Below are 27860 nucleotides of genomic sequence, written 5' to 3'. Positions count from 1 at the left end.
TGTATGTCAATGTGTGGCGTCAATCTACTTGATATGTGAACGAGCAAGCAGTACTTGTTGGAATGCAATCTATGCCCAAGGTAGCATTTACCCGCTTGCGCAATTAGAAATCATGAATGAATGGATGGATGAATTGGATTGGATTTAAGGCGCTGACTACTAATCGACGAGATCTTGTGAGATAGTCATTTAAGTAACAGAAACATAGGCATCGATCTTGGGCGGTTTACGATTGGTCTTCCTAGGGACTTGATGTATCTAGTTGGGGCCCTCTTCTAACCCTATTGCATATATATACCTAGGTACCCATTAGGGCTATCTACACTAAGAGAAATTGATATGTAAGTCGTATGGCTGCGTAGTCACTTATTATATGTACTATGATGGTAGGTAGGGCCTCACAGACTGCGAAGGTCAGGAAGGAAATAATCTTATATCAGGCTAAAGAACTATTCCAACGACATCGAACGAGTCAGTCATATTACCTAAATAGAATAAAATAGAATAAAACGAACTAGAAACACAACAAAGCCGAACATAGGGCCGAAATTAAAACGCCAACACTAATAATAAATTCGCTGATATGTTCGTAACAGATAGATGTATAGGGTAGGTAGAGTAGGTAGGAGAACAAGTTCAGTCGATGGACGAAATACAAGATATTGGGCGGGAACCAATAGGTAGATCAAAACAGCAGCAACGTAAACAGCGACAGTGAGGTACAAAGGCAATGCTCGTAGATAAAATGGTTTCTGTAAAATAAAAGAATGCAAGATTAAAATTACGCAGGAAACAGGATGATTCAGGGATATATGTGCGTGCAGGTGCCTTTTAGATAGACGAAAAGGAGCACCATATAGGATGTATAAACTGTAGATTTTGGCTCGGTAGGTAATGAGATGACGCATGGAGGGGATTTGCAGGCATCGCAAACAACGATTATAGTTGCGTCCCTTTCCGCCCAATGCTAAGTTGTGGTGGATGATCTTTTGGCATCTACATATCACGAGGGATGTTATGTTTGGGCTCAGGTGCATGAATTCACTGGCTATGGGTATCACAATGTTAACATCCATTCGAGGCTAACTACCTGGTTTGCTTTTCTTCTTCCGCTTGGGCTCCTCTGCAGTGCTGCTTTTATCGGTGAATTTCCCGGGCGTATCAATCTTGGTTTGTGGTGTTCCAATTCGGCCTGGAGCGGCAGTGCTTGTGTGTTGTTGCTGTTTAGATGTAGCGCCTCGGTCTGTATCCCCTGCCCTAGACAAAATAAAGGATCCCGGCTCTCCCACCAACGGAGTCTCATCCATGAATTCGTCTCCATATCGAGCTAGAAGGTTGAATGACTCTGCGAGAGTCATCATATCGCTCACCGAAGAGCTGGTGTCGGCTTGCGTCCCGGTAAAAGACTGCGTTTTGTTCGTCGTATCATCCGGCATTGGCGTGTTCTCTTTGCTTGTCTGCGTCTGTACGCCTAGTTGGCCTGCATCTGTAGATTTGGGCACCGGCGGAAGGTACGTGTGTCCATGCGACGGTGTGAAGTTGGGTAATGTCGACGCAGTCTTCATCAAGCTTGAAAGAGAAGTGACCGCCGAAAGCTATAACGAGGACGCAATGTTAGAACTGCCAGCACTGAACAAGCAATGTTGAACCACAAAACATACAATCCTATTCCCCAAGATACTTGCAGCCGAAGGAGCCATGTAGATGCAGTCCCCAACCACAAAGAATGTAGCCAAGACTCCGACCTCGTCTTCAAAGCCCGATCGTTTCCGCCTCATCTGTTTCCGAATCACCCACACGTTGGACGGCTCATGTGCAAATTGGGCATTCGAACCCGCTGCGGCCTGTAACGGGTCGTAGCCAACTATAAACTCTAGACCTTGCATGGTCTTCAGGCGGCCTTCGAATGCCTCTCTTGTCTCCACGAAGTGACGGAAGGCTTCATTGTAGTTCGCTTGGATTGCTAGGGAGGCATTGTTCGAGGTCGCATCGAAGAAAGGAGATTCGGCGAAGTAGAAGAGGACTAGCCAATGAAGACAATTAATTGCATCAATCAAGAAAAGAACTGGAGAATTCAGCGAGGGAGATCCCTACTGTTATTCGAATGGAGATATCCGCCCATCATCTGAATGTGTGGTGGAGATCGCCAGAGAATTTCCTCCAACGCGGACGGGTCTTGTGTGCCGGCCATGTCCAACTGTTGCGGCAATGAAGAAATAAGTGAGCTTGGTATCTGGTAGAGAACAAGATTGTATGGTCACGGTGTGAACCTGAAAGGGTCTCGAAGCTCGGGCCAATAGGTACTCCGCGGAGGACGAGCTCGGTTTGCATCGTTTGCAGCTTGCTACATAGAACTAAAGAGAAGTATCAATCAATTGAATATCGTTGAGCTTCATTAAATTCTATGTAAGTGGCCTTCGAGTTAAGTCAAGGTCCAAGAAGATAAGGCTTTAATCCAAAACCGCCAATTATGCACCCAAAAACGCCAATTCCCACGCTGAATGTTGAATCTGACCTGTCTATACCTAATTCACATCAATCGTTCAAGGGCAACTGTTGAAAACGTTGCCATACAATATGTACGTCAAAATGACAATAGTAGAAGCCGTTTTCCGGTAGTAATAACAGCTCGTATGCGGTATTATCACGCATGGGAAGGCATGAATATCCCACAGACAGTCCGGAGCTTGGTGAGCATTTCATCCCACTCACCTTCAGCACTGCTCAGCATGGTGACCGCGCCGCCAGCGCCAATTCTCCATTTCTGAATATCGGCTTGGTCATCCGAGGAGTTGAAAGCGGAGCGAATCAGGACAGAGAAGCTTCCTCCACCTCCAAGGTCAAGGAAGCCCATAACTCCAGAGTAAATGCCGCGCTTCCGACCTTCGATTGAAGAAAGGTGCATGCAAGATCGTTCTTTAGGAGCGCCAGTCATCGACCCGGGGGGAAGACATCGTTGTAATGCCGTGAGTCCATATCCGAGCATGTTCGATGATTGTAGCCGCGGTAGACCCTTCGCAGCATAACCATGTCGGTAGGGGTCAATATTCCCCTTGACGTGGGTGACCATTTGATAAACTCGCCCATGATCTTCCACCTCAAGCAGTTTTTCTACGTGAACGTTGCCCGCACCGCAGATGCCGTAGAGATCATGCCGTATGAGGTCCGCAATCATAAGGTTCTCAGCCATTTCTTTGGTTGAGCCAAGAATTTCTCGTGCCCTTTCCATCGTCATACTGTCAGATTTTCTGACAGTACCTTTCATAGGTTTCATCTCCAATGTCGAGTGCCGGTCCCAGTTGAGGAAGCACTCCGGGCTGCTGCTCACAATTTTAACATTTCCGAGTCTCGCGAAGGCGCTGAATGCGGCGGGATTATACTTCCGCAGTCGCTTGTACAGTTTCCAAGGAAATTCCATGCGCCCAGTAGCGGTATCCGGGGAGGGTAAAGTGATTGATGTTTCGCAAGTAAGGCATAGCTCATAGGACTCACCCGCTCTCAGTTCGTTCTTGCAAGCCTCAACCTGGCCTCGATATGATTCTTCGGTTGGAAAATGAACCACTCCCCTGGCCAAAATTGAATCCAGGAACTCTTCATCAGCAACGGAGTTCTCGGACGATGGTGGGACATCAACGCCAAAGAAACTCTTCAGCGTGTTCCCGGCATAATCTAGCCAGCCAGCTGGTAAATTATCCTCTTCCCTAGTAGACTGTACCGTAACCCGGCCTGTCTCATTATCCACAACAATGCTCCTCTCAGTCCATATGAGGCTAACATCTGGCGGGTCTTCAGCGCCGGCACTGTCTTGAGAGGGGTATTCATTTTGAAAGATTCCATTCTCGTGCTTCGGTTGAGCAAGACAGGCCAGACCTAGTTCATAGGAAAAATAACCTAGAAATCCTGCCCAAAATGGAACCTCACTGTCGCCCGATTCGACTTTCTTTAAGTCCACCAAATATCTTAGAATATCCCAAAGCTGAGACACGGAAGAGACTGCTTCAACCTTTGAGTTTGCAATTTTTGAAGAGTCATGTACGCTGGAAGATGTTGCGCAACGTTGCAGTGATAGAGATTGCTCATCAGCATAGTATTCAAGCCTCCAGCTGGCCGGACTTGGTACAGATATGACACTATGTTTCCCGTTCGACTGAAACAAGACAGCTGGAAGTCGTGGGTCGTTAAATATTTCGCAAATTCCTTCAGCATCTGGTTGACATGCGCTGATAGACCGGAAGGCGCACTGCGCCGAAGATGATGCACACCAATTTACCATCGTGTAGGCGACATCTGGTAAACTAGTTTCTTCGCTTGACGGTCGAATGATATCCGTGGGCAAGGTCCCATATCCTTCGCGGTTATTGCTCTTATTGTACTTGATGGACATACTCCACCACTTGCGGAGCAGCTCGTTGCACGCTTCCCGGTTAGACTTGCAAGATTCAGGATGAAACTGTACACCCCAGAAAGGCTTTTCCCTATGCCTTACAGCCATTGGTATTCGCTTTGTGGACGACGACGACGACGACGATGCATGTGGTACATCGAACAACCAAGCAAGAACATCAAGGTTCGAATTGGATGTCGATTTTTCCTCGTCATCAAACATGGCATAAAGCGAGTGATATAGGGTAACCTCCAAATCCCGCGTGTCTTCAAAAATGTCACTCTGCGTTGTTGTAATTCGATGGACCTGTCCGTGCAGAGGCTCCGGTAGTCGTCCTACAGAAATTCCATGATGAAGACACAAACTTTGGAATCCAAGACAAATACCCAAGACGGGCAGCGTGTGTGAGCTGTTGATATTCCAAATATCCGCCATAACGCCGACATCTTCGGGAACATTGGGGTCTCCCGGTCCTGGCCCCAGGACGACCGCATCGTAATGGTGAAGAAACTCCACCATATTGCCATCCGGCCATTCCGCATCAATCATCATCACTGTCACCCGGGCCCCGAGAACCTCTTCTATCATTGCGACGACATTGTAAGAGAAAGAATCATAAGCATCAATATAAAGTATGCTTTTTTGTCGGGAGCCTTGATGATCGACTCCCGTATCAGGTCCAGTATTTGACGCCGTCCAATCGCCAAGTAGTGGCGCCATTTCAAACAGGGAGTCGGAATATACGGACAGAATCGTAATATTCTAACGAAGAGTGAAATCAAAGCAAACCTGGTAGAAATGATGGAATTAAGGTAGAGAAATTGGTGGCAAAAAAAAAAAAAAAAAACCGCGCCTTTCTATACCAGCAGTCGACAGCACTAAAAGAAGACTGACCGGCTGACAGTAGGCTTCTTTGCGTTTATCTGAGAGACAATCTATCTCTGGTTCGAGGCGTACATGATCAGGACGCCTCTTGACGAGTACTTTTTTTGAGCGTCCTGGTCTGATGGTGGCGGGAGCGGCAAAGATGAAGATTTCCCGGGGAAAAGGTTAGGACTTTGGACCAGTGGAGCCTCGAACCGTTCCACATCGCCTCCCTAGCCTCAACGTCTTTTCTACAATCAGTTCTAGAAGGCTGAAGTTTAGAAACCCCCAGAATAATGAATTGAGAACCAGCCTAAAAAACGAAGGGAAATGCAACGCTATATTTACAGACAAGTTCGTCAAGTCTATGTAGTATGCATATATCTACTCCAACTGAAAAGTCGAAAACCCGCTAGAATTAGCTCATTGAACAATCATGAATATTCAGGGCATGACCTGAGGCATCTTAATCCATATAAAGGAGGCCGGAATTAATTCCCAGGGCTCTGGCTCTTTGTAGCCGCAGTTGCGACTTTAGTTGCCACCTTAGGGAAGTATTGGCTCACAAAGCTTTCACTGCAATAGAGAATTAGCATATGAGCGATTCATATCAAAAGGATTGCAATCATACGTGTAGTAGCTGTGGGCGGAGCTGTGGTCTTGAACCAGATTATGCGCCAACTCGTGGCAGAGAATGACCCACCAGTAGACCGTTGCCTCAGCTCGGTCCGGAGTTGCGTTTTGGAGCAATGCCTTTTCATGTAGCTGCTGGAAATAATAATAATTGCAGAAGACACTACCGGCTCGGTTGAACGCGATGGACTTCGAACCGGGATCATGGAAGATACTTAGAGTGTCAGGCCGCAGAGAGAACACATCGGCACAGTCAAGCAATATAAAGCCAAACAGATTCATCCCAGCACTGTTCTGAGCAAGGAAAGCAGACCTCTCGGAAACCGTTCTTGCAACCAGGACATTGACTCGACAAGGAAGTGTCGCGGCAAACTCTAGGTCATGCCCAGGTTTCTCATCGCAATAAGACTTCAGTTCATTGAGTTGGCTTGTCTGTGGCCTGGAGAATACACCGGACGACCCATGCGGCCGGCTGGCTTGGACAGCGGAGAGTAGTTTCTTTTGCAGCTGTATCGGAGAGCTGACGTTCACGGAAGGCTCTGGGAGAGTTGGTTTTGGTTCTTTAGGCGGGGGATGCGGAAGATGAGAATCATTAGGAGAATCATCAGGAGAATCAGGCGATGCGGAGGTCTCGCTGAAGGGATTCCAGGACGATCCCTTCCCGTCCTTGAAATGTTTTGTGAAAGAGGAAAATAGACCATTGCGCTTCTCTTTATTCAACTCCGATGGGGAGGTGGGACGGACACCCTTCGACGACGGTGAGTCCGGAAAGACGCCGGGCATTGGAGCTGGACCCTGCTTCTCAGGTGTATGGTTCTTTGCTTCTTCGGCCAATGCCTCTTCCCTTTCTTGTAAACGCTGACGTTCTTTCTCCAGCTGCTGCTGTCGCCGATCCTCTGCGATTCGCGCTTCCTGAGCCTTCTGTTTCAGAATACGCTCCACATTATAGCCACGCCCTCTCAGCTCCAACAAATCAGTTTTCAACAGCATTTCCAAGGTGAGCGGCGAATGAAGCTTTGGACGAGAGAGAATCAAATGCGAAAGTGCTTGACTAATCTCGTAGAAATCATACCGGCCGGGGCATATTCGCATGACATGTTCTCTCGAAACCTCGGTAACTATCGCCTTTCTTTCCTGCTGGTAAGATATACGGCGGCCCTTGAGAGACCGTGTGATGGCGATAGACTGAACAACCTGGACTTTGAGGTTCTTATCAATCCATCGATTGTCATGCCGTACTGCTTCCGAAGGTTGATCATGGAGGAAAAGCCTTGAACGTTCTTTGATCAGTTTTAGTAATTTGACAGCAGAGCGCTGATCAGCAGCCACTGCTCCCCAGTGAGCTCTTTCTTCCACAAGCCGGCTGAGAGGTACTGCCCCTAAAGCGATGTAGAAGTTCTCTAGTGCCTCTTCCTGGGGCGCGGCCAATACGTGCTCTTTGAAGAGAACAAAGCTTTGAAAGTCATCGACAACAATCACGTCTTTTGCTGCGGCCAGCGTCCATTCCTTGATGCCTTCCTCTTCAGCTTCGTCTTCGTCATCAGAGTTATCAAAGCCTTTTTTCGGTTCACTCCTAGACTGTTCCGCCGCCGCACTGATGTCTTTGCTAGCAAGCAAGAAAGCTGACATTTTCATCTCCTGGAATAGCCCTTTGTGTTTCTTGAGAACAGAGACGTTTTCAGCAAGAGTTCTCAACAACTTTAGATACTTTTCGGCACTTTGAAAGGTAGAGGAAATCCTAGCCGGCTCCCTGACTACCATCTGCGCCAACTCAACCTTTGTTGGTTCTCTTTTTGACCCAACGGCCATCAGGAAGAGGTTTGCCTCCTGACCAAAGTCGACGAAATCAAACAAATCTTTGTAATCCTCACCCTCTCCAAGATAGCAAAGCCTTGGCGCTACACGACGTATTGTCCCATCTTTGGCGGCCCCGTTGTTTGAATGGATCGGCACTATATCGGCACCTCCAACACGATCTATATCGCGCTGGTTAAGCTCAGACACCCTTCCGGCGAGATATCGATAAAAGAATCTTGCATCATGTTTTGTAGATGGCGGTCTACGTATCAACGTATCAAGACAGTCGGAGAGTTTGGGATGTTGTTTGACACCGAGTTTCGAGGCATGACGACGGAGGTCCTTGCGGAGAATATTGAAACCAAAAAAGGCGGCACCTTCATCTGTATAACACTTGCTTGGAGAGCTGATGTTATACAATTCTTCGGCAGATGAGTTGGATTTATCGCTCAAATTCTCACCAAAGAAGTTGTTCGGCTTTTCAATTGGCAAAAACTGCTCGGTAACCGAGCTGCAATCAAAAATGCCATAACCTTTGGAATCATACTCAGTGATATAATAAGCCATGGCCTTCCCATGCAGGGTCCAATTATTCGAGGCAGCCGCCTTGGCCATGATCCGGATGACTTCAACTGCTGTTGGGAAGCTTTTTAGCCCTAATCTAGCCAAGAATCTCCCCTCAATGCTGCTGGATATGAACATCCCTGGCCACTCAATAACCGGAAGCCCAAGGGCTCTAAGAGAATCGTTCGGTTCAAAGAGTTCCTGGGCTTTATAGCGCTTCTGGTCCAAAGCCTTTGAACCCTCACGACCAATGCTCGACTCGGCCGTGCAGAAACTAGTGTCTTTGAGGCGTTTGATGTCGCTGGCAGGAATATCACTGCTGACGGACGCCAGATATCGTATCAAATCGACGTGGCTCCACTTGCCCTTGTTATGCGACTTCCCGTCAACTGTACCAGGATTATTTAGAAGGCGCTCAAAAATGACGCCGAGCTCGACGGTTTTCCGTACTCCAAGGGCAGTCAGAAATTTCTCTTTTACCCCCTGGAGTCCATGTATAACAGGCAGATCATCAAAAAGACGGACGGAAGGAAAGTATGTTTCGCCGGGTTTTTTCATGCCGATTCTAGTAGGAATGACGGTGTGTACTTGTAGTTGATCAATCACTTTTTCCCTTGCAGTTTGGGTCAGGCTTTCCCATTGTTTTGATATAACTGGTAGCACCTGTGCTGCGAATGCTGAGGTCTGCGTGATGTCTTGCGACACAGGAAGGACATTTCGGTTTCCAGAATTGCTGAGAAGCCAGCATAACCAGGGAATCATAGGCAATTCATCCCAACCGAACGACTCTAACTCTTTCCTGGCCAAGGATTTGGTGTATTTGAACGGCATCACGGTTGGTGGCAAAGGAAGATCGGCAGGTATGCGCTGGGGATTTAAAAAAAGCGATACTTCAGAGAAAACAATCAAACCGCTGGCAGTACCATTCTCATCATCAGTGGAAGCTACCGCACCATTAAGTAAGCTTTTCACGGAATATGGATCGAGTTGACCAGAAATAGCTCTCCGACTTAACCAGGAAAGAAATTCGATAATTTGAGAGGGACGTAGCGGACTGGCCTCTAGTTCACGCTTGATATCAGACACTGTAACTTCGGTTACAAGCCCCAACATCGTCAACTTTTTGACAAACTCTTTCGAGCCTTCCACGAACTCATCTGGCAATACAGGTATGGAGTCTAGGAACGTCAGGTCTTTTGCGGCTATTCGCACCTGGTGATTTTGAACAATGCCACACGTGGAAAGCACCTCAATAGAAGCATTTTTATTACAAGTCCAAAATGCGTCTTCCATTGTCTGTCCGAGCAATGAGGACGGTGTAGACTCACGAAACACGAACTGGTTTGCAGTGTGAATGGTCTCAGGAAGCACAGTCACAATGTCTCCTCGTCGAATCTTTGTCTGCTTTGAGAGATCTTTTGCAGAAAGTATTCTAGACTTTATTGAAGCCATCTCTGCGGACCAAGCGACTCGACAGACTATCCCTGCCGCTCTCAACATCTCGGTGTTCCATTTGCTGATGTACCTTGTATTGAGATCAATGCTCTCTCGTTCGACTGTGGGAATGACGGACGGAGCAGATATATGGGCATTGAGACCGGTTGTTTGCTGCGTTGGAAATCCGATGAAAACTCTGCCACCTTTGGAGGGAAGAATGGAGGATAAAAATTCTGCTTGTGATCCAGAAGCCGCAGACGCTTGGCTCGTATCATACGAAGGCGTCAAGACAGCAATTGATGTTTTCTTAGGTGGAGGTTTTCTTGTAGCTCGCTCAAGTTCACTGCTCAAAGTCTGGCTGATGGAAGCCTGGATGTTTGCAGTATTGATATGTAAAAATACCGACGCCGTTGAGCTCTTTGTCAGGTCTCCCAAACTAACGGTGGTCTCCTTTTTCTCATTATCGACGGTCTTCTCAGATGAGCCTTGGGTGATCCTAGACAGGAAGCTGCGTAATGATACGGTAGTGTCTCTAATGCCCTCGCGAAGCGTGTTTGCGTTCGGATTCCATTCAACGGCGTGCATCCAGACGGCATCAACCTGTGCAACCTCTCTCGCGACACTCGTAATTTTCATTAGGCCTTCCTGCGTCTTGGTTTCAATGTCTCTTGGAATAGTGAGGTTGATACTGGGGGCTGCCTTCTTGACCAAACGGAGCATATTCCAGTCGTCAAGCCACAGCTCTATGCACTCGAGGTTGACAAATGTAAGGCTACTGGATAAGAATTGGCAAAGTTGCTTTAGCGACGGCACAGGCGAAGTATCATTTCGATAGTCTAAGACGAATGTTGTTTCGGGGTTGGCCTTCTCATTCAACTGCAGTCGACGGGTAAAGAGGGCATTTCCCTTCCAATAGAAGGCCATAGCATCTGAGCCAGAAGAAACGAAAGGCTCCTCGCAGTCGTCAAAAACGCTGTAGAAACCGACACCAAAAGCTCCAATTTTCGTCTCATCGGGGTTCCCGTCTGCGATGCGCTTCAATCTTGCCCAGTCCTTCTCGCTAAAAGGAACACCGTTATTAGATATTAGGAGACGCCTGAGGGTATGGTGCGATATAGTGTGTTTTATGATAGTCGTGCCATCGGCAGACGGTGGCAATGGAACGGTAGTCGAGGGTAAGGTCTCAAATCTGATGGTAACTTTTGTCGCGCTGGCGTCAGCTGCATTCTGGATCATCTCGCGTAAGACCGTCCTTTGACTCTTTGTCAGTAAACACTTTTACTTTCACAGAAAGCTGGCAGTTGGGATCGAATCTTACCATCTCCCCGAATAACGTGCAAGAACCTTTGAAATCAAGCCGCGGGTATCTACGGTGACAGCCTCTTCATCTTCCCCAGACCCCATAGTGCGCGCCTTCAGCGCACCGAAATCAATCTTCTGAGCCATAATGTGATAGTATTAATGCTCCCAAGATTGAGTTGAAGAATAAGTATGCAGTTAAATAGCTGCGGGGGTCCGAAGACAAAGTAGATAGCGGCCAAGTATTATGTGAATGAGAAGTGCATGGAGCAAGATTCACAAGAGGAAAAGAAACAGGAGCAGGTGTAGAGTGATAACGTCACAAGCATGACCTGTTATGGCCTTATTAAGAAGGATAAAGTTTCAGAGGCAGAGAGTTTCCCTCCATCATTATTCCAAAGTAGGTAGCGGTAGTGCTGAGGCGCAACCTGCTTATCGGGGGTATTTATCGGGCTGTTGTTATCGGGGGCGGTGTGATGACGGCTGTACCTGGCTGACTCAGCCCCGTTGGCAACGCCCCGGGGAAGTTGGGTCACGGGGCCAAGGCTCCCGGGCACCAAACGAACCGAAGAGTAGTTGCCCAGGTGTTGATTTGGAGATCCCCGAGACCGTGGACTACGACGAATATCCCTCTTATACTCCCGCGCCAACAACCCTACTTTATTGCCATTGACTGGTGGTCAAAGTGGCCAATTCACGGCTGGTGTTAACCGTGAATTCCTAACTAAGAACTTCTAGCCTCGTCCCCTTGGGTTGTTTCGCATGATTTCTCGGTACTCCTGTACGCCCGGTTGGAAGCAGTCCCGTGCATCACGCCCGACTGCCTCCGCCTCGTCTCCTTTCGGATGTCACCATGGGCGTTGATCCTCTCTCCCCTATTGCGCCCGCGCGCTTGCGAGCTTTGATACTTCCAGTTGGCCGAATTAAGCGATCTCGCTTTCTCAGTTTCGCCGCGAGGCTCCAGTCCGAAAATGTCGTCCGCTTGGGGGACATCAGCCCCGATGCGCGGCCTAATCGAAGTGAGTGACTCGAGGCTTGAGGATGAACTTCCGATAGGGCATGGCCTAAAACTTCAAAGCGCCGACTAACTGATCACCGCGATTGTTCAATCATAGACATGTTCTCTCCCCTAGCCTTCCCGACGGGCATTATCCTTTACGATCTTTCATTTTCCATGCCCCCAATATCACACCTGGAATTGTATCCATTTGAATTATTTAGGGAGCCATTGGTAGTTCTTGCAATAGCCGATGGGTCTGAGCTTCCTGGTGGTGCAGACAGAAATGGTGTCGACTCGAATACTGACCAGTCGCCGAAACCAGAGGGACTGGGCTACCTCCAACAAGAGCTCGAGCTACTTAAGGAGAAGAACCCAAGGGCGTTGGTGCACCAGCTTCTAGTGTTTGATTATGATGGTGTTAATAAAGCCTCTAATGGCCCCGATAACGTTCTATGGATTCCGCCTCCGCAGGCCTCCAAGGCTACCACGATGAAAACTGTACTATGTGATATCACGTCGCTCCTCCTTTCTGAGATGGACGAGTTTGCAAAGACTATTCAGAGTATCCCAACAATTGAATCCCCGAAGGCCTCGTCGTGGGGTCCGCATCGTGGACCGGATTTGCGTCGGCGCCCAACAGACAAGCTGTTTCATAGGATGACGATGCCTGCCCAGCTTCCCACGGACCCAAGTGGCACGCCCGAGACGCCCGAAGCCTCCAACCAAAGCTCACCGACACCTGAAGATCATGAGACACCGACAACGTTCGATGAGATCACTCGATCCATCCAGGTGGCTAGTCGCTCCAATACCTCCTTAGGCAAACCAGGCTCTCTACCATCGTCCAAAGAGCATAGTAGGGATCGGATGTCAGCCAGTGGCCTGAGTGCTACAGATCGGACGAAAAACCGGATCAAAGGTCGCTCAGGTGTCGTAATAGGAACTCTGTTCCTCCAGTCTGGAAGATGGCCCGATGCTTTGAAGGAACTCGTCGAGGCAGCATCTAACGCGAGGGCAAGCAGCGACTATGTGTGGCATGCCAAAGCACTCGAGTCAATTCTCCTCTGCTTGCTGATGTTTGCTTGGGCGGGCATGGATTTTCAGGTTTGTTACGGTCTCTCCGTAGGGTCGATTGGTTATTGATACCTTTCATCCACAGGTCCCTCCGATATGCTATCCTGTTGCCGATAAATCTTCCAAAATGACGGCAGCGATCACTTTTGATCCAACTTCTAGCCAGTCCTCCGCGGGGAATCGAATCATTTCCCTCCAAAACCTCTCAAACCTTTTGCCTGATCTAGCAAACAATATCCTCAATCTCTATAATCGTGCGGCCAATATTACAGATGAACCACTACCACAGCTCGTCTTTTCTGAAACAGTTATTCGCTTGGCAAGGTTATTAGTTGCCGCCCGAATCCGCGATGGGGCTTTGGATGACATTGCCTTGAAGCACGTTGTGATGAATGAGCCACTGGAACTTCTAATCCGTCCTGAGCGGCCTCGGGGACTGACAATCCTTCGAAAAAATGAAATTGCGAATTTCCTCTTCCGCGCACTGCCACTTTCTGCGAGCTCGGATTTACCTGCAACGGACGCGATACCTATCCTGATTGGTGTTGTGTCTGTCCTAAACACTCTTGATTTGCCACGGAAAAAGGCATTCGTTTTAAGGGAGCTTCTATCTATTTTGGTTCCGGCTTTAGTAACGGCCCGCAAAATCGGGGCTGCTGAAGTTGGTATCCACCCCGCAGCAGGTTTATCGTCGCTCAGTGACACTGCTTTTGACATAAATGCCCTTGATATAGGCCCAGGTAACATGGATCAGAGCATGCGCGCGCTTCTCGGTACTATTGGAGAAGTATATGGCGTACAATCTTCGTCTTGGACCGAGCTAGGCAAAAGAAGGTCCGGAAGCGCTGCTGATTTGGAAACCACTGAGTACGACTCAGTAGCTGGAATCGCTGAACGGGCTTTTCGACACGTTGTCTTAGATCGTTACGGTGACCTGAACCTCAAGATTGATGTCCTCAAAATGTGCATCAACTCATGTGAAGCCCTTCCGGATTTTGGTGGCGTTCTGCGATTTACTGTTGAGCTGCTTCAAACGATTCGAGGAGACCTTATGCTCTCTAGGTTGTCTTATACCGCACCTTGCTTGCAGCCGGACGAACAGGTCCGCCTTTTGAATAACATCAAACGAACCGTTGGTGCTGCGAATCGGCTTGGTGTAGCTGGGCTGGAAGCCGAATATTGGGATGATTTCTTAGTTCGCGGTGTTGAGCTACTCTCCCTATCTGACCCTAATAAGCCAGTTCGTCGAAACAAATCTGAACTCGACGCTGTTACTGCGACAAGCAAAAAATCTACAAAGGATCCGTTCCTGTACAATCCATTTTCTAAGGCCACTAGCAAGGCTTCAGAGTTGCTTATGGTTGCCGGTGAACATGCCGCATTCCAGGTCACTCTTCAGAATCCTTACGAATTTGAAGTCGAGATCGAACGGATCCGCCTGGAGAGCGAAGGTGTGTCTCTGGATGCCGTGGCTGAATGGGTACTCCTTCCGCCGCTCTGTATTCAGGACATCACAGTATATGGAATAGCCCATGAGCAGGGCTCGTTGAAAATAACCGGCTGTGCTGTTAAGGCTCGGTACTGTCGGGAGCGAAGCTTCCCTATATTCAAAGATTTCTGGAAACCCGATATAGAGGTAAAATTCAAACGAACCGGGTTATCGGCCAAGAAGCCTTCTGCTGATCGCCCTCTATCTTGGAGCTCCACATTCTCCAAGGATGGAAAACCACTCTCAAAGAAAGGACCTGAAACATCATGTTGTGAGGTAAAAGTTATCCGGCCCCAGCCGTCCCTCACAATAGAGTCACTATCACTTTCTCAATCCGCTCTGATGGTTCTTGAGGGTGAGATGACAACTTTCAGCATCACGCTGCGCAATTCATCTTCGTGCGACCTCGACTTTATTCTATTCACTTTTCAAGACTCGACAACGAAACAAATACAGACGGCGCTCAGCAACAAGGACTTGCTCCCAGTTGAAATATATGAATTAACGCTGAAGCTCACAAGACCAGCTCTGCACTGGCGCAGAGAGGGCTTGAATCCAAATGACTATTCCATCCTTGCAGGGCAAAGTGCGACGTTCGTTATCGACGTTACTGGAAACCCTGGGTTGCAGGAGGCTACAGTGCAGATCGACTATTCCAGCGTCGGAGTCTCTTATGAAGCACTGCCTGACATATTCTATACCAGACAACTATTTATACCGCTCACTGCAACTGTGAACGCGAGTGTGGAAGTGGCCCGTTGCGATATATTACCCTTCAGTAGTGACTTTGCATGGTCGAATAACGGGAAGCTGGACATCAATCGTTCCGCCGGCGAAGCTCTCGAATCTTCAGATCTTCACAGCAGTGATCATTTCTCAACTGTTCTCTCAAATCTGGCGCGCGGATCATATGGCTCCGATCACTGCATTCTACTCCTTGATCTTCGAAACGCCTGGCCAAACCCGTTATCCGTTGCTCTGCATGTCATGGACAAGCCCGGGGAGTTGACTGACGAAGCCGGTCAGTACTCCCTGCGTGAGGTGCTTCAACCTGGCCAGATGTCGCGCTTTGTTCTCGTTCTACCTCGTGTTTATGTACAAAACCCTCATGCCTCAATACCATCTATAAACACGGGATCCAAGAGACAGTTTGTTGTTAGTGCACATAAACTTACATTCGAAGCCGAAGCTGCAGCACGGGAGGCGTTTTGGTATCGAGAAGAGCTTCTCAAAAGAGTCAGTGGGTCTTGGAAAGAAACCTTGGGCGGCCGTGAAGGAACAATTGACCTGAGAAACATGCGCTTCAATGCTCGGATGGTGGACGCATTACGACTTGAGGACGTGGAGACGAGTTTCTCGTTGAAGCCTTCCTTCACTGGGAGTTCTCAAAGCGACGCGCCGGCTAGCGTTATTCAAACAGGGAGGTCGAGATACAAGGTCGAGACTGATGAGATGTTGGATCTTACTGTCACTGTTCACAACCGCTCGTCTAGACCAATCCACTCCCTACTACGACTCCAGCCCAGCCTTCGCAATCAACCAAGCAATGTTGCGCTTGATCTTCCAAGACGCCTGGCCTGGACAGGCATGCTGCAGCAAGTACTGCCCGTGTTAGGCTGTGGTGAAAACACGACTGCTACCGTCGGCGTCACCATCCTTTGCCGAGGCGAGTACGAATTCGGCGCAACAGTCGAGGAGCTACGCCTCCTACGCACATCCCTCGAGGGGGACGCAAAAGACACCTCCGACCATGCGTCTGTCTCTTACCCCAGCGATGAAGATTTCATCAAGGACACTTTCGGCGCCGACATGGCTAAGAAACGACGCATCTGGCATGCTAGAGAAACGTGTGTTATGACTGCTCATGATTAACGGCCAGAAACATAGACGACTGAGCTTCAGACTTTTTTTTTTGCATGAGATACGCGCAGCCAGCAGCAGCTCATGACTGAAATGATAGCAAACAGTGTTCTTTATTGTACAATCTCCGAAATCTGTTTCCCTGAGTCCAAAGCTCAAAACAATGCTTTACCAGAATAATGTGTGTTTGTGCGAGTCTACTCGCCGTGGTTTTCAGGGCTCCTTTTTGTTCCCTCCATTTGCCCTTCCAATCTTACTCTTGATTGTCTATACTATATAGAAACCTAGATTTGTCTGGTTCATACCAATCACTGTACATACCCGAGAATATAATAACCCAACATGTCTACATAATACATATTGTTGACCACTCAGCCTGTCCGTTCCGTTATTTTATCCATTGCACAGCTAAATCGCATTCGACGTGAAGGCTGGTGTTGGCTAGTTTGCCTGGAAACGTGGGACCAATTCGTAGTCGTAATATGTTGATGATGTTCGCAAATCAAGGTGGTGAGCATTGTACTAGGAGCACCACCTGAGTAGAGAGCGCTTGGGGCGACCAAAGTCCCTCGGATTCAAAAGGGTGTAAGACCGGTGGATCTGTTGGCCTGATGCGGGTACCGCGGCCCCTCAGGATCATATCATATTGCTCAATCCAATCTCGTATAAAAGGACGGGCGCGTGGTCATCATTGATGATGTATCAACTTCACCGCCGGAATCATATTCTGCCCTCCTCTTCCTGCTCTTGGGTATTTGATAGAGGTTTGTCTTGACTCTGCCCGGCAGAGCCAGTCGGTTGGTCCACAGATGGGAAACTAAGATATTTCCAGTCCTCTATCTCCTCAATAATACACTTGAGTCGATCTCGGATACTTTCGACCGCATATGTCCCCAATATAAGTCTCAGCGGCGGATAAGAGCAGTGGCCCAATTGCCAGACCAAATGTGCTGCCTTGACGGCACTAGCGGGCTGCTTATCACCAAGCCACATGAGCATCCGCTTTGCGTGAGCTGCTGGCGCCGTAGGCGTGTTGTATGGCTCGCTTGGTGGCTTCACGAGGAAATGTCCATATAATGGAAGGGGAGATGAAAGGTTATGCACGCTGTCTGTGCTGGGGAAAGCCTCGGCTGAGACGAGATCTCCAACATCATCACGGCGCATGTGGCCGGGTTCGACGAGCGTAGTCTTAATGTTGAAGCTGTCAACTTCGTAGAGCATACTCTCCATCAGCCCCTCAACGGCATACTTTGAAGCACAGTATGGACCTAAACCAGGTACACCGAGCGCGCCAGAAGTTGAGCTAAAAATCAAGTATCGCCCCGTTCGACGTTCCCTAAAATGTGGCAACGAAAGCTGAATCATGTTAAGAGTCCCCGTGAAATTGGTTTCAAACTGGTCGCGGATGTCGTATTCGTCCTGGTCTTCGCAGGCCCCGATCACACCGTACCCCGCGCAGTTGGCGATGATGTCGATGTGGCCGAATCGCTCGATTGTGCGGTCAATAACTTGCTGCACGGTTTCACGGGCTCGTACGTCGCAGAGGAGGCCTAGGCAATTTTCATGTTCATCTTCGAGCTTCTTCATCGCTTGCGGGCTGGTTTCGAAAGTGCGGCCGGCCGCCGCGACGAGGTCGTCACGCGAGAGAGCTGTTTTTACGAGAGAACGGCCCATGTGGCCAGTCGCGCCAAAAATCTAAAATCGCGAGAGCGGAAAATGATCAATACAGGTGTCTCTGGGGCAAATTGGGGGGTGGATGCTATACCAGCCAGACAAGTGGTTTGGGCGGGTTCTGCGGACCTGGGGGGTCGGTGGTCGAAGGGAGCTGGAGCTTCGGTTCTCGACTGTTAGTTGTTGCAGAGGGCGACAGGGCGGTTGCCGCTCTAGGTGGGGAGTTGTGAAGTTCCATCGGGTTGGATGAATGAGGTTGTTTTTGAAAGGAAGCTGTTGCAGTCGGGGATCGTTCGATCGTGGAGCGAGAACCTCGCCCGCCGTCTCCGATTCTCCGCATTAAGAAAATACGGGGCCGCGGCACGTTCACATCAATAGCTAAGTAGTGCCTTACGAACTGTGCATGTTTACTTACAACTACCTTGGTATAAGTCGAAATTTATGCTTATAAGGGTTTTTAAATTGGGGCTGTCTATTAGCTCAGCTCCAACTCTTTAGATTTACATAACGCTACTCAAAATGCAGCCATTTGAACGCCGGCAAGCCGTAAAACACATGGTATAACAGAACTGGGCATCTAGTGTCCGATCTCTCTCCGAAGCCGTCCAGCGGCAGTGGAGGACGCAGGCTCGGGCCATCCGCTGACAGCATCGTCGACTTCCTCAAGAAAACTCTTGCTGTTGTGGATGGAGGTGCTGGCCAAAACTACCCGTATACCCGGGGAGCTAGCATTAACTTGAGTTACCATTTTCGCTTCTTCATACGTCGTTCCGCCGACCATGAATATAATAATGTCTTGCGGTTTGTCTCGGATATGACCACCACCCTCTAAGAACGGATATTGGAGCTCCTTGAGCTTGCCCTTGATTAAATTTTGTAGGGTTGCTTCTAGCCGAGGCGAATGTTGCGTGTACACGTTCTCAACTCCCTTTAACCCCTTGAACCTGTCCCGGGCACCGGAAAACAGCGATGTGGATTCAAAGAGGTCAGAGAAGCCGCCAGCGATAGGCGGAGCTTGGAGAGAATGGTGGTAGGCGAGTATCTTGGGTATGATGTTCACACGGTGTGAAGGGACATTTCCTGCCGTGACTAGCAGGTCAAGCAAGATCGGAAGAGCGTTTGAAGGTTGTTTCTCGTATCTGATGGCATATAAGGCTACTAGCCGCAGCTTATTTTCAGCAGGTACTGTGGGTATTTGAATGATCCTTTGTAAATTCTACCGGATTGTTAACTCGATATTGGACGAACATAAGGGCGTGATCCTAACGTACCTTTAGATCGCTATTATGATTGTCGTTACAAGCCAGGCTCTGTTCAAGTTCACTCACATCGAGCAGGGTATCTTCCCCTACCCGTCGACTGAGCTCGCCGACCAACGTGACATGTTTGCTCACGTTGCCTGAAAGCTTCCGGAATTCGGGGTAGTCTTCCACGAAGCGCTTCATATCGGCAATAGACTCGATATTCATCGTGTTTTGAGTTTTCACCTGATATTGTTCCACGTATTCCTTGATATTCTGGCCGAGATCACCAAAGTTCTGGTACATATTTTTCTTAAAGAACGGATCCTGGTCTTGAGAAAGAACGATTTCACGTAACTCAGGGCGAATTTCTGGGACATCTCGAAGGTCTACCCGCCCATTATGAATCCCCATTAATTCATGTACCATGGCCTGGTATGTCCACTGTGTGAGGAGCGGCGTGATTGGATCATCGCGACGGTCAAGAATAAGTAGGATCGGAGGGGTATCGGTTTTGCGAAAATTGAAGAGCTGCTCCTCCTGCGTCAGCTGATAGCGAACTTCTGTTGCCAGCTTCTTGGCCAACAGGCTATTTTTTTCATATCGAATCAACGGATTTTTCTTCAGGGAAAGTAATGTCGCAATTACCCCCTCCGTGGTTCTCTGCAGCGCGTCCGCGTTCCATACATCTGGTGAATTGGCCCAAAGTCGCTGGTTCGGATAGCCTAGATTCAAAGAACATAGGTCGGGATTGATCACAAGAAAGTCCGCAAATTGCTCCTGCACGACCCGTACCACTTCGTGCACATCGGCTTCGGCTAAACGCTCCAAGGAGGATTTACGGATAATGTTGCTGAGGTAGATGTAATACTCGCCGTATTTCGGCTCGCGGAGTTCGTCGATGAGGAGCTGAATAGACGTCGGGGAGGGCCGCACGAAGCAAAGGCAGCGTAGATGCCGCATTCTCTCTCGAGCGGCGTTGTCCAGTCGGTCAATCAGGTATACCTCATGGTTCAGCAGGGCGGATTGAGTGATCGCCGTCGATACAATTGGTACCTGCGGCAGTCGCTAGTCAGTACACAAGTTTGTCGCATGCACCACTGGGAGGATTGCGAGTGTCCCACTGTCTCACTGTCAAGAAGTAAGATCTTCATCTTGGTCGTAGACGGGCCTGATGCCGATGGATCGCCCGCAGTGACCATCTTGGAGATGTAGCCAGACACCGCGGCGACGACATCCATTGTGGCTGAAGGAGGTCGCAGAGTAAGGGATGAGCAAATTAAGAGAAGGTAAAGGAAGCCCTTCGATATGATCACGGGCGAGTAACGGGAAGGGAGGAACAGAGAGGAGGGATGAAGCTGTGTTGGCGGGATGCCAAGTCGGAGTCTGGTGATCGGCCTTGTGATTCCGTCATGCTTTCTCAACACTCAACTCAACATCTTCACTTTCTTCCTCTCCTTCACCCATTGTCTTTCTTAGTCTTCTCATCTACCTCCCATGTCGTGCATTTTGTAATCTAACTCCCACTCGGGTTTTCATAATGTTCCCAGGCATCGATTACTGTACGTCCATTTCCTTTTCTTTTTGCGTGGATCGAGTCTTGGTACAGCGAAGTTAGAGCTTCAGATCGAGTCGACTAACATTCTCTTTACTACTTTTCAGTGTTCAGTTATCCTGCCAGTATTACTGGAGCTTCTGTCGATGAGCGTATGTTCTACCCGGTGGTCCTTCTGTTACTACACGAGTTCGATCAGTCTAGCTAATGGCGGGGCTTCCTACAAAGTAAAACTCATAGCTTCGTTCCTCCTTTCGTATCCGCTGGCAGGGCTATTGAAGAGAATTCCAGATACTCAGCCTTGGAAGAAAAATGCGTTTAATATTGCAGTATCGCTATTCTACCTCATCGGGCTATTTGACTTGTGGGATGGCCTGCGGACACTCATCTACAGTTCTGCCGGCATCTATGCTATTTCCTACTATATCGACGGTTCAATGATGCCTTGGATTGGTTTCATATTTCTGATGGGCCACATGTCAATCAACCACATTTCTCGCCAGATTTTGGACGACCCGCAGGTTATCGACATTACTGGGGCCCAAATGGTGCTTGTGATGAAACTCTCAGCTTTCTGCTGGAACGTGCATGACGGCCGATTGCCTCAAGATCAACTGTCGGATCCCCAGAAGTATGCTGCGATTACCGCATTTCCCTCGATATTAGACTACGCGGGCTACGTGCTATTTTTCCCCAGCCTTTTCGGTGGCCCCGCATTTGACTACGTTGCCTACCGTCGATGGATCGACACCACGCTCTTCGAAATACCTCCAGGCACAGATCCGTCCAAGGCACCTCCGACTAGAAAGAAACGGAAGATTCCCCGAAGCGGAACTCCTGCTATGAAGAAAGCAATCATAGGCCTGGTATGGATTTTCGTTTTCCTGCAACTAGGCTCAATTTACAACCAAGATGCGGTTCTGGATCCCAGTTTCATGGACTTCTCATTCATCCGACGGGTTTGGTCCCTATACGCTCTTGGATTTACAGCCCGTACCAAGTATTACGGCGTGTGGAGCCTAGCTGAAGGCGCTTGTATTCTGTCAGGGATGGGTTATAATGGCTTTGATGGCAAAACCGGCAAGGTATTTTGGAACCGGCTTGAGAACATCGATGCCTGGAAGCTCGAGACCGCTCAAAATTCGCACGGATACTTAGGGAGCTGGAATAAGAACACCAACCACTGGCTGCGCAATTATGTTTACTTGCGCGTTACTCCTAAAGGAAAGAAGCCAGGATTCCGCGCGAGTCTGGCGACATTCACGACCAGTGCGTTCTGGCATGGATTTTACCCTGGGTATTATTTATCATTTGTTTTAGGCTCTTTTGTCCAAACTGTGGCGAAGAGTAAGTAGTACTCCTGCCTAGTTTCCGTTGCTATCACTCACCACGTTGCCTAGACTTCCGACGCTATGTTCGACCTTTTTTCCTTTCTGCAGATGAGACTATGCCCGGGCCGTACAAGCGTTACTATGACCTTGCCAGCTGGTTTGTGACCCAGACCGTTATGTCCTTTGTTGTCATGCCATTCATCTTCTTGTCTTTCCCGGCTTCGAACCGCGTTTGGCAAAGCGTCTACTATTATGGAATCGTTGCTATAGTTGTGTCTCTCGCTTTCTTTGCTTCACCAGCAAAGGGTATCCTGGTCAAGAAGTTGAAATCTCGCGATCGTCCCAAGATGGTACGATCAGCAAGCACAGAGAGCATTCAAGAGCCAACACTGGGTTTGCCAAGTGATGCTTTCAAGGAATTTGATGATGCAGTACAGGAGGTCAAGTCTGAAATCGAATTCAGACGCAGACGAGGCAGCGTGGTCACAATGCCAACAGGCGAGGAACTCAAGGCAGCGGTTGAAGACAAAATCGGCCACCCGCTCAGATGAGCCAGACCAGTTCTCCATCATCGAATACAGATTTTTTTCGGCGCCAGCAGTGGATAAAGGCCTTAGGCCATGAGCCTCTTTTTGCTTGTAGTGCACAATGCCAACCGAGCGGCTGATGACCGTGAAATCTTTGGAATACGAAATATTTCCGGATGAAATGCTTGACGCCAACATCGACGACATGGGTTTTTATGTGTTCTCGCCCCGTTAATTGTATACTGTTCTAATTACTCACTATCGCTTGTTCTATTATACACTCCCACGCCCCATCAGATATATTGTGCAATTAACTTTAATCATAGAAACATCTTCATTGAGAAATGGTCGAAATATATGTTAAATAAGGCGCTGTTTTATTGAAATAGAGTGTATATAAGTATAATATCCGCCGATCCCATGTCTAAATACTAAGTGTATATACATCAAGACATAAGTAGTGTTTAAGAATTAACATGGTGCATAACTTCCCGGCTAGTAAGAGCCAGTAAAGTAAAGAATAGAAAGAGTCCGTAATCTGTCGTCATAAGAAACCCGCAGTAAAACGATTACCCAATACTCCACATGGAGCACTCTCCCATAGGAGGGAAAGAGGAGCATAAGCAAAAACGCCGGGCTGGAAGAGAATGAGTATAAAACATTATGTGCATCACATCATGCAGTCGTGTCGAGTAATTTTGTGAACAAGAAGCGAAAATGCAGTCGAAATAAGGGGGAATAAGAGGGGAATACGCGACAGCGAAGAAGGGTATAATAGCGAATGTCAAAAGAAGAGAACGTCACAACAGAGTCCACCGTGCCTATGAGGCAGTTGAATTGTGGACTCGGAAACCAGACCAGATGGGTCTGTGAGGGGACGGAGAGGCGAGGCATTGCCTGCGAAAAGAATGAAAGAATAAGGTCGTGTAAGGCGGTTCAACGGAGTTGGGCGGGGTTACACGAGCATCTTAGAAGCCTACTGTAGAGCCCACAACAGCGAGAGTTATCTGGGGATGTTAGTGGAAGCCATACTCAAATGAGCAACTGAACATACAATAATAGCAACGATCACCAACCCTAGGGGATTCATCCATCGATTGAGGTTTCTCCACCATCGAGCATTTAGGTACCGCCTTCGCTCAAGGTCGTAGAGTCGCGTCTTGAGCGTCTCCTCCAGGTCAGGACCACGATTCTCCTCCATCACCATTTCGGGCTTTTTCGGAAGCGGTAAGAACGAAGCGATGAGCCAGACTAAATTTAAATGGTTATGTAAGAAACAACATAAGTCAAGAAGCAGGGGAGAGGTTGGATGTGCTTACTGAGTGGACATATAAAGCCCAAGCAAAAGGACCAAACTTGAATATTACGCCGCCCAAGAATGGGCTCAGTCCGAGAGTCAAGAGATGGTGCACGCCAAGCACTTGACTTCGGCGCTACAATACGCCTGTCGGGGAATAGATGGGGCGACCAGCTAGGTCGCAGTCTGTGAAGAGACGATCCAGCCCTTGTTACAGATGGCTCGGGAGGTTTCACCCAATGGGTTCGTGGGTCTCGGAGGTCGGAAACTGGTTGTTGGCCAGAGCTTGTTTGGGTCTCATGGGAGGTTCTAGATCGACTGATGGCGCTAGTAAATCGCTGGATAACAGTTGAGTTGGAGGTTGCCGGTCTCGCTGAGGCTGGGCGACTACCTTCCTCTACCAGGGCCAGTGTAGAATTCCCGGGTTCCTCTTCAGTTGTGTAATACATTCTAGCCCAAGTCGGAAGGATGCTTGTGACAAGGCTAGAACTCGTGCCAGGACGCTGATTGCTCCGTACACTGCTGCTTCTTGAACTTGAAGCCTGGCTAGTGGGAACACCTGGGTTTGTGGGGCGCGGTGGTAGGCTAGCAACACTGTCAAGGAATTCGTCATCTTCTGACTCATTCACCAGCCATACTGAAGATGATGTGAGCCTTTGGCGCGTCATGGCTACAGGGGGTGGCGAGAGTTCTTCTGACATATTTCTCGAGTTATTGTTCGTGGGAGAAGCGAAGCCAGATTCGCCCTCGGCCGACCAACGAGACGTCACCGTCGAGAGATGAGACCGAAATCGGGCAGAGGAATAATCACCACTAGGTGCCGGTAGATTATCCTCAGATGACCCTGGGGAGTTTGATACATTTTCCACTCTTGAACCGGATGATGGTGCTCTAATAGACGGGTACTGGATGAATACACCGCTATCAACAACAACCTGGTGGATATCAGAGCGCGGGGCGCCTTCCGAGGACGAAGTTGCCGAACGAGAATGGCTCCTAACGCTCGGCCGAGTAGAATTTGATCTCATCGATGGAACCTGATATGGAGGGCTGGAGCGGAATGACTGAGACCGGGAGGGCCCTAGCTCAGACGACGAACCATGTGTCCAAGGTGCAGCGTCTGCATATCGAATAACGGTGCCTAACGAGTTGAGCGATGATACTGAGTTCGACCGTGAACCGGAATCCTGATTTGACGAGGGACCAATGCGAACGAAATTGAGACTGGAAGTGTCCAAAGCGACGTAATTAGGGCTGGACGGGGGCCCTATAGGGACTACATTAGGGCTTGTGTTGCTTGACGATGCATTTCCTGAGCCAGAGGGTTCGCGCGAGACAGAATCAGGGGCAACTGTCTTGATAGTTGGCCCAGTTTGAGGTAGAGTAGATTCTTCGTCTGAATATGTAGCACCAGCTACGTCATTCTCCCGTAAGCCAGAGCGCTCGCCTTCGAGCAGCTCTGACTCCGGAAAGGAAGTCTTGCTTGAGCTGGGATCATCCTCCCACAACTGTGGAGGCGTATTGGCGGCATCAAATGTCGAAGACAGATCCCAATCGGCAATTGAATGATCAACTACGCTGCTGTCTGCAAGTCCACTAACATCCGTCGAGTATGTCTCTGTTGATACACTTGGACCTTCCTCAAAATGAAAGCGCGAGTCGGGAACAAATTCGTGCCCTTTTCCGGGTCGAGGCAGAAGAATCTGTTCTGGCTTAGTCGGGTAAGGAGTAGACGTATAGATGTGATGCTCTTCTGGCTCAGGGTGTTTGTCGCTGACAGCCCGCACGGATGTAGGTGGGGAACATTCGTTTGTATGAGACGGTGTTCGTTCGTGAAGCGCCCTCCGTCGGGGGGACGAGTTGTTCGAACGCATGTTGTTGGAATGACCATTAATTCATTATCGGGTGATACCAGCGGTAAAAAGTGAAGACCGACGCAAGGCGATTTTCAAAGAAGGTAAGGGTGTCAAAAACAAGAGAGAATGGTAAAGGAATAGAAAGAAAATGAAAGCCTCCGCAAGATATTATCAATTAGAGGTAATTCACGAAGTACCGAAAAGAAGTGATGGGCAATAATCAAATGCCACTCAATCTGGAAGTGAACTAGAAAAAAATAAAAACACCAGGTAGGTTTGGCTTGTCTATGAAACAAACGATCAACACGTTATTGGCGATTGTTGACTGTTGTTTTGTTGATGTGGTTCCGTGAAAATACTCGACACAGAAGGAATGCCACGACAGGATTGACGACACAATTCGATTTGAAAAAGAGCGACGGGTGTCCAGCGGTTATGGAACAAAGAGAGCGTAGATCCGACCGATAGCAAGAGTACTGAATCCTGATACAGCCGAAGGGAATGAACGATTGCAAGAACGGTAAAAGAGCGTCTAACCGGAGAGCTGGGAGCACCGCTGGGAACTGTTTCTAAAAGAGCGACAAACGACAGAACGACTGGAGGACTGAAAGCAAAGGGACACGATCTGAAACAGCGAGATACCCGCAGTTATGTATTTGAGAACCTTTTCCCCTTCAGCCCAGGAATTCCGTTGCGCAGCGGCGGTGAGCAGCGGAGGAACTAGACTCAAAAGGGACCCCAGGGGCCATGCAGAGGAGTCTGGAGCGCTGTTTAAAATTGCACGATTGGCGGATAAGACAAGGCAAACGAAGCTCATCGCTTATTTTAGGAAGATGTCCGCCTCTCAATTTGCCAGCGGGTTCGAGTTTAATTGCAGCGGTCCCTCTTCGTCATCCGAGATCGAGGACCGAAGATCGTCAGTGCCTAAGAATATGCTTTGAACGGGTCGGACTCGACGAAGACCCCATCTTCATCTCTTGAATCTTGATTACCGCCGTGCCGGTTGTCCTCCGAGGAAATTAAGGATCGTATCTTGACGAACTCGAGTTCTTTCCTGCCGCTAGCCAAATAATCTCATTCAGCCCTGAGGGCATGAATAATTGACGCCCGGCTTCCAAATCAGGAGTGAGGACCAGGCGCCCACGGAGTCGAGCCGTTGGCCAGTGGAAAGGAGGAAGAGAAAGTGGGAATGCAAGGCACGGAGTTTGGACGCTCGGTCGTGCATACGGCGTGCATAAGTGACTTCTGCGCTGGAGGAATAACAACGCACGAAGGCCAATCTATCCCACTCTCTGTATGCCGGATAATCCCATCACATTCCCAAACTCGGTTACGAGCGTCTCTTCCACGAGGAGGCCAAATAAGGTGATGTGACAAGTCGCAACGGTGGAGTTCACGAACCTGCTGGTGGGCATGCTGGGCAACGAGTTCAGGAACCAGAAGCTCCCGGCTCTCGATCCACATGTTGTGGCTGAGTGCGCTAAGAACAGGCTTAAAATCTCGACGACCTCATTGGCATCAATGAAAGGGAAATTGGCCCTGGCGATCCAATAGCAGCCCAGTTTCAGGGGAAAACTCGTTGAGAGTCGAGAAATCATGCAGGCTCAGCCATTGAAAAGCATCACGGAACAGAAGGATGACTCCAAGACTGCCAACTCACCTTGAGTGGGCTCAGTGGAGCACTTCGTTTGGTGCCTGAGGGTGATCACTTCATTCTTCTCATGAGAAAGAGCCATGTCATCAAAAGGACATTTAGAACTTGAGGAAGATTTCACTGTAGATCATCAGAAATCAAACATAACTGGAAATCACAGAGTATAATATTCATGAGGTTTACCAGTGATCCGAGAGTGCGATCATCGTAATGCCGACTGTCGTCGAGACTTGCTGGTCGAGCCCAGTCGATGAAGTCAATTGGAGACGGCGGCCTAGTTTATGCCTTGATATTCAGGCATCAACTTGCGCGTTCTCCCTTTGTTCT

General features: G+C 48.8%; 8 protein-coding genes across 8 annotated transcripts; 2 read left to right on the top strand and 6 right to left on the bottom strand.

Moving 5' to 3' along the window:
• Positions 1-947: 947 nt before the first annotated feature.
• Positions 948-2411, bottom strand: med6 (mediator complex subunit MED6). The gene is made up of 3 exons (XM_040812994.1): positions 2095-2411; positions 1662-2023; positions 948-1595 (listed from the first exon to the last, which is right to left on the bottom strand). The coding sequence occupies exons 1-3, from the start codon at positions 2189-2191 to the stop codon at positions 1083-1085; spliced, it is 972 nt and encodes a 323-aa protein (XP_040670404.1). The 5' UTR covers positions 2192-2411; the 3' UTR covers positions 948-1082.
• Positions 2383-5209, bottom strand: pabA (aminodeoxychorismate synthase pabA). Its single transcript, XM_040812993.1, has one exon. It carries the CDS (start codon positions 5102-5104, stop codon positions 2645-2647), a length of 2460 nt encoding a protein of 819 aa, XP_040670403.1. The 5' UTR covers positions 5105-5209; the 3' UTR covers positions 2383-2644.
• A 217-nt stretch (positions 5210-5426) lies between these two features.
• Positions 5427-11399, bottom strand: ASPVEDRAFT_197330 (histidine kinase-like ATPase domain-containing protein). The gene is made up of 3 exons (XM_040809233.1): positions 10998-11399; positions 5880-10931; positions 5427-5824 (listed from the first exon to the last, which is right to left on the bottom strand). The coding sequence occupies exons 1-3, from the start codon at positions 11123-11125 to the stop codon at positions 5740-5742; spliced, it is 5265 nt and encodes a 1754-aa protein (XP_040670402.1). The 5' UTR covers positions 11126-11399; the 3' UTR covers positions 5427-5739.
• Positions 11400-12095: 696 nt separating this feature from the next.
• ASPVEDRAFT_136711 (TRAPPII-specific subunit TRS120) lies at positions 12096-16413 on the top strand (the record flags this gene model as incomplete). Its single annotated transcript, XM_040807321.1, has 2 exons — positions 12096-13082; positions 13138-16413. 2 exons carry the CDS (start codon positions 12096-12098, stop codon positions 16411-16413), a joined length of 4263 nt encoding a protein of 1420 aa, XP_040670401.1.
• Positions 16414-17121: 708 nt separating this feature from the next.
• ASPVEDRAFT_137541 (SDR family oxidoreductase) lies at positions 17122-18310 on the bottom strand (the record flags this gene model as incomplete). The annotated part of the gene is made up of 2 exons (XM_040807402.1): positions 17122-18096; positions 18167-18310. The coding sequence occupies 2 exons, from the start codon at positions 18308-18310 to the stop codon at positions 17122-17124; spliced, it is 1119 nt and encodes a 372-aa protein (XP_040670400.1).
• Positions 18311-18492: 182 nt separating this feature from the next.
• Positions 18493-20663, bottom strand: ASPVEDRAFT_44164 (Sec1 family protein). The gene is made up of 3 exons (XM_040812992.1): positions 20438-20663; positions 19344-20369; positions 18493-19288 (listed from the first exon to the last, which is right to left on the bottom strand). Exons 1-3 carry the CDS (start codon positions 20552-20554, stop codon positions 18650-18652), a joined length of 1782 nt encoding a protein of 593 aa, XP_040670399.1. The 5' UTR covers positions 20555-20663; the 3' UTR covers positions 18493-18649.
• A 190-nt stretch (positions 20664-20853) lies between these two features.
• On the top strand, positions 20854-22750 carry ASPVEDRAFT_54768 (lysophospholipid acyltransferase; the record flags this gene model as incomplete). The annotated part of the gene is made up of 4 exons (XM_040814974.1): positions 20854-20875; positions 20976-21020; positions 21097-22215; positions 22269-22750. 4 exons carry the CDS (start codon positions 20854-20856, stop codon positions 22748-22750), a joined length of 1668 nt encoding a protein of 555 aa, XP_040670398.1.
• A 563-nt stretch (positions 22751-23313) lies between these two features.
• On the bottom strand, positions 23314-26213 carry ASPVEDRAFT_805161 (putative serine-rich protein). The gene is made up of 3 exons (XM_040816889.1): positions 24046-26213; positions 23781-23977; positions 23314-23733 (listed from the first exon to the last, which is right to left on the bottom strand). The coding sequence occupies exons 1-3, from the start codon at positions 25895-25897 to the stop codon at positions 23695-23697; spliced, it is 2088 nt and encodes a 695-aa protein (XP_040670397.1). The 5' UTR covers positions 25898-26213; the 3' UTR covers positions 23314-23694.
• Positions 26214-27860: the final 1647 nt, after the last annotated feature.

This window comes from Aspergillus versicolor (assembly GCF_001890125.1).
Source record: "Aspergillus versicolor CBS 583.65 unplaced genomic scaffold ASPVEscaffold_8, whole genome shotgun sequence".
NCBI lineage: Eukaryota > Fungi > Ascomycota > Eurotiomycetes > Eurotiales > Aspergillaceae > Aspergillus > Aspergillus versicolor.
Note: the sequence above shows the minus strand (reverse complement) of the source record. Positions and strands in the feature narration are given on the sequence as shown.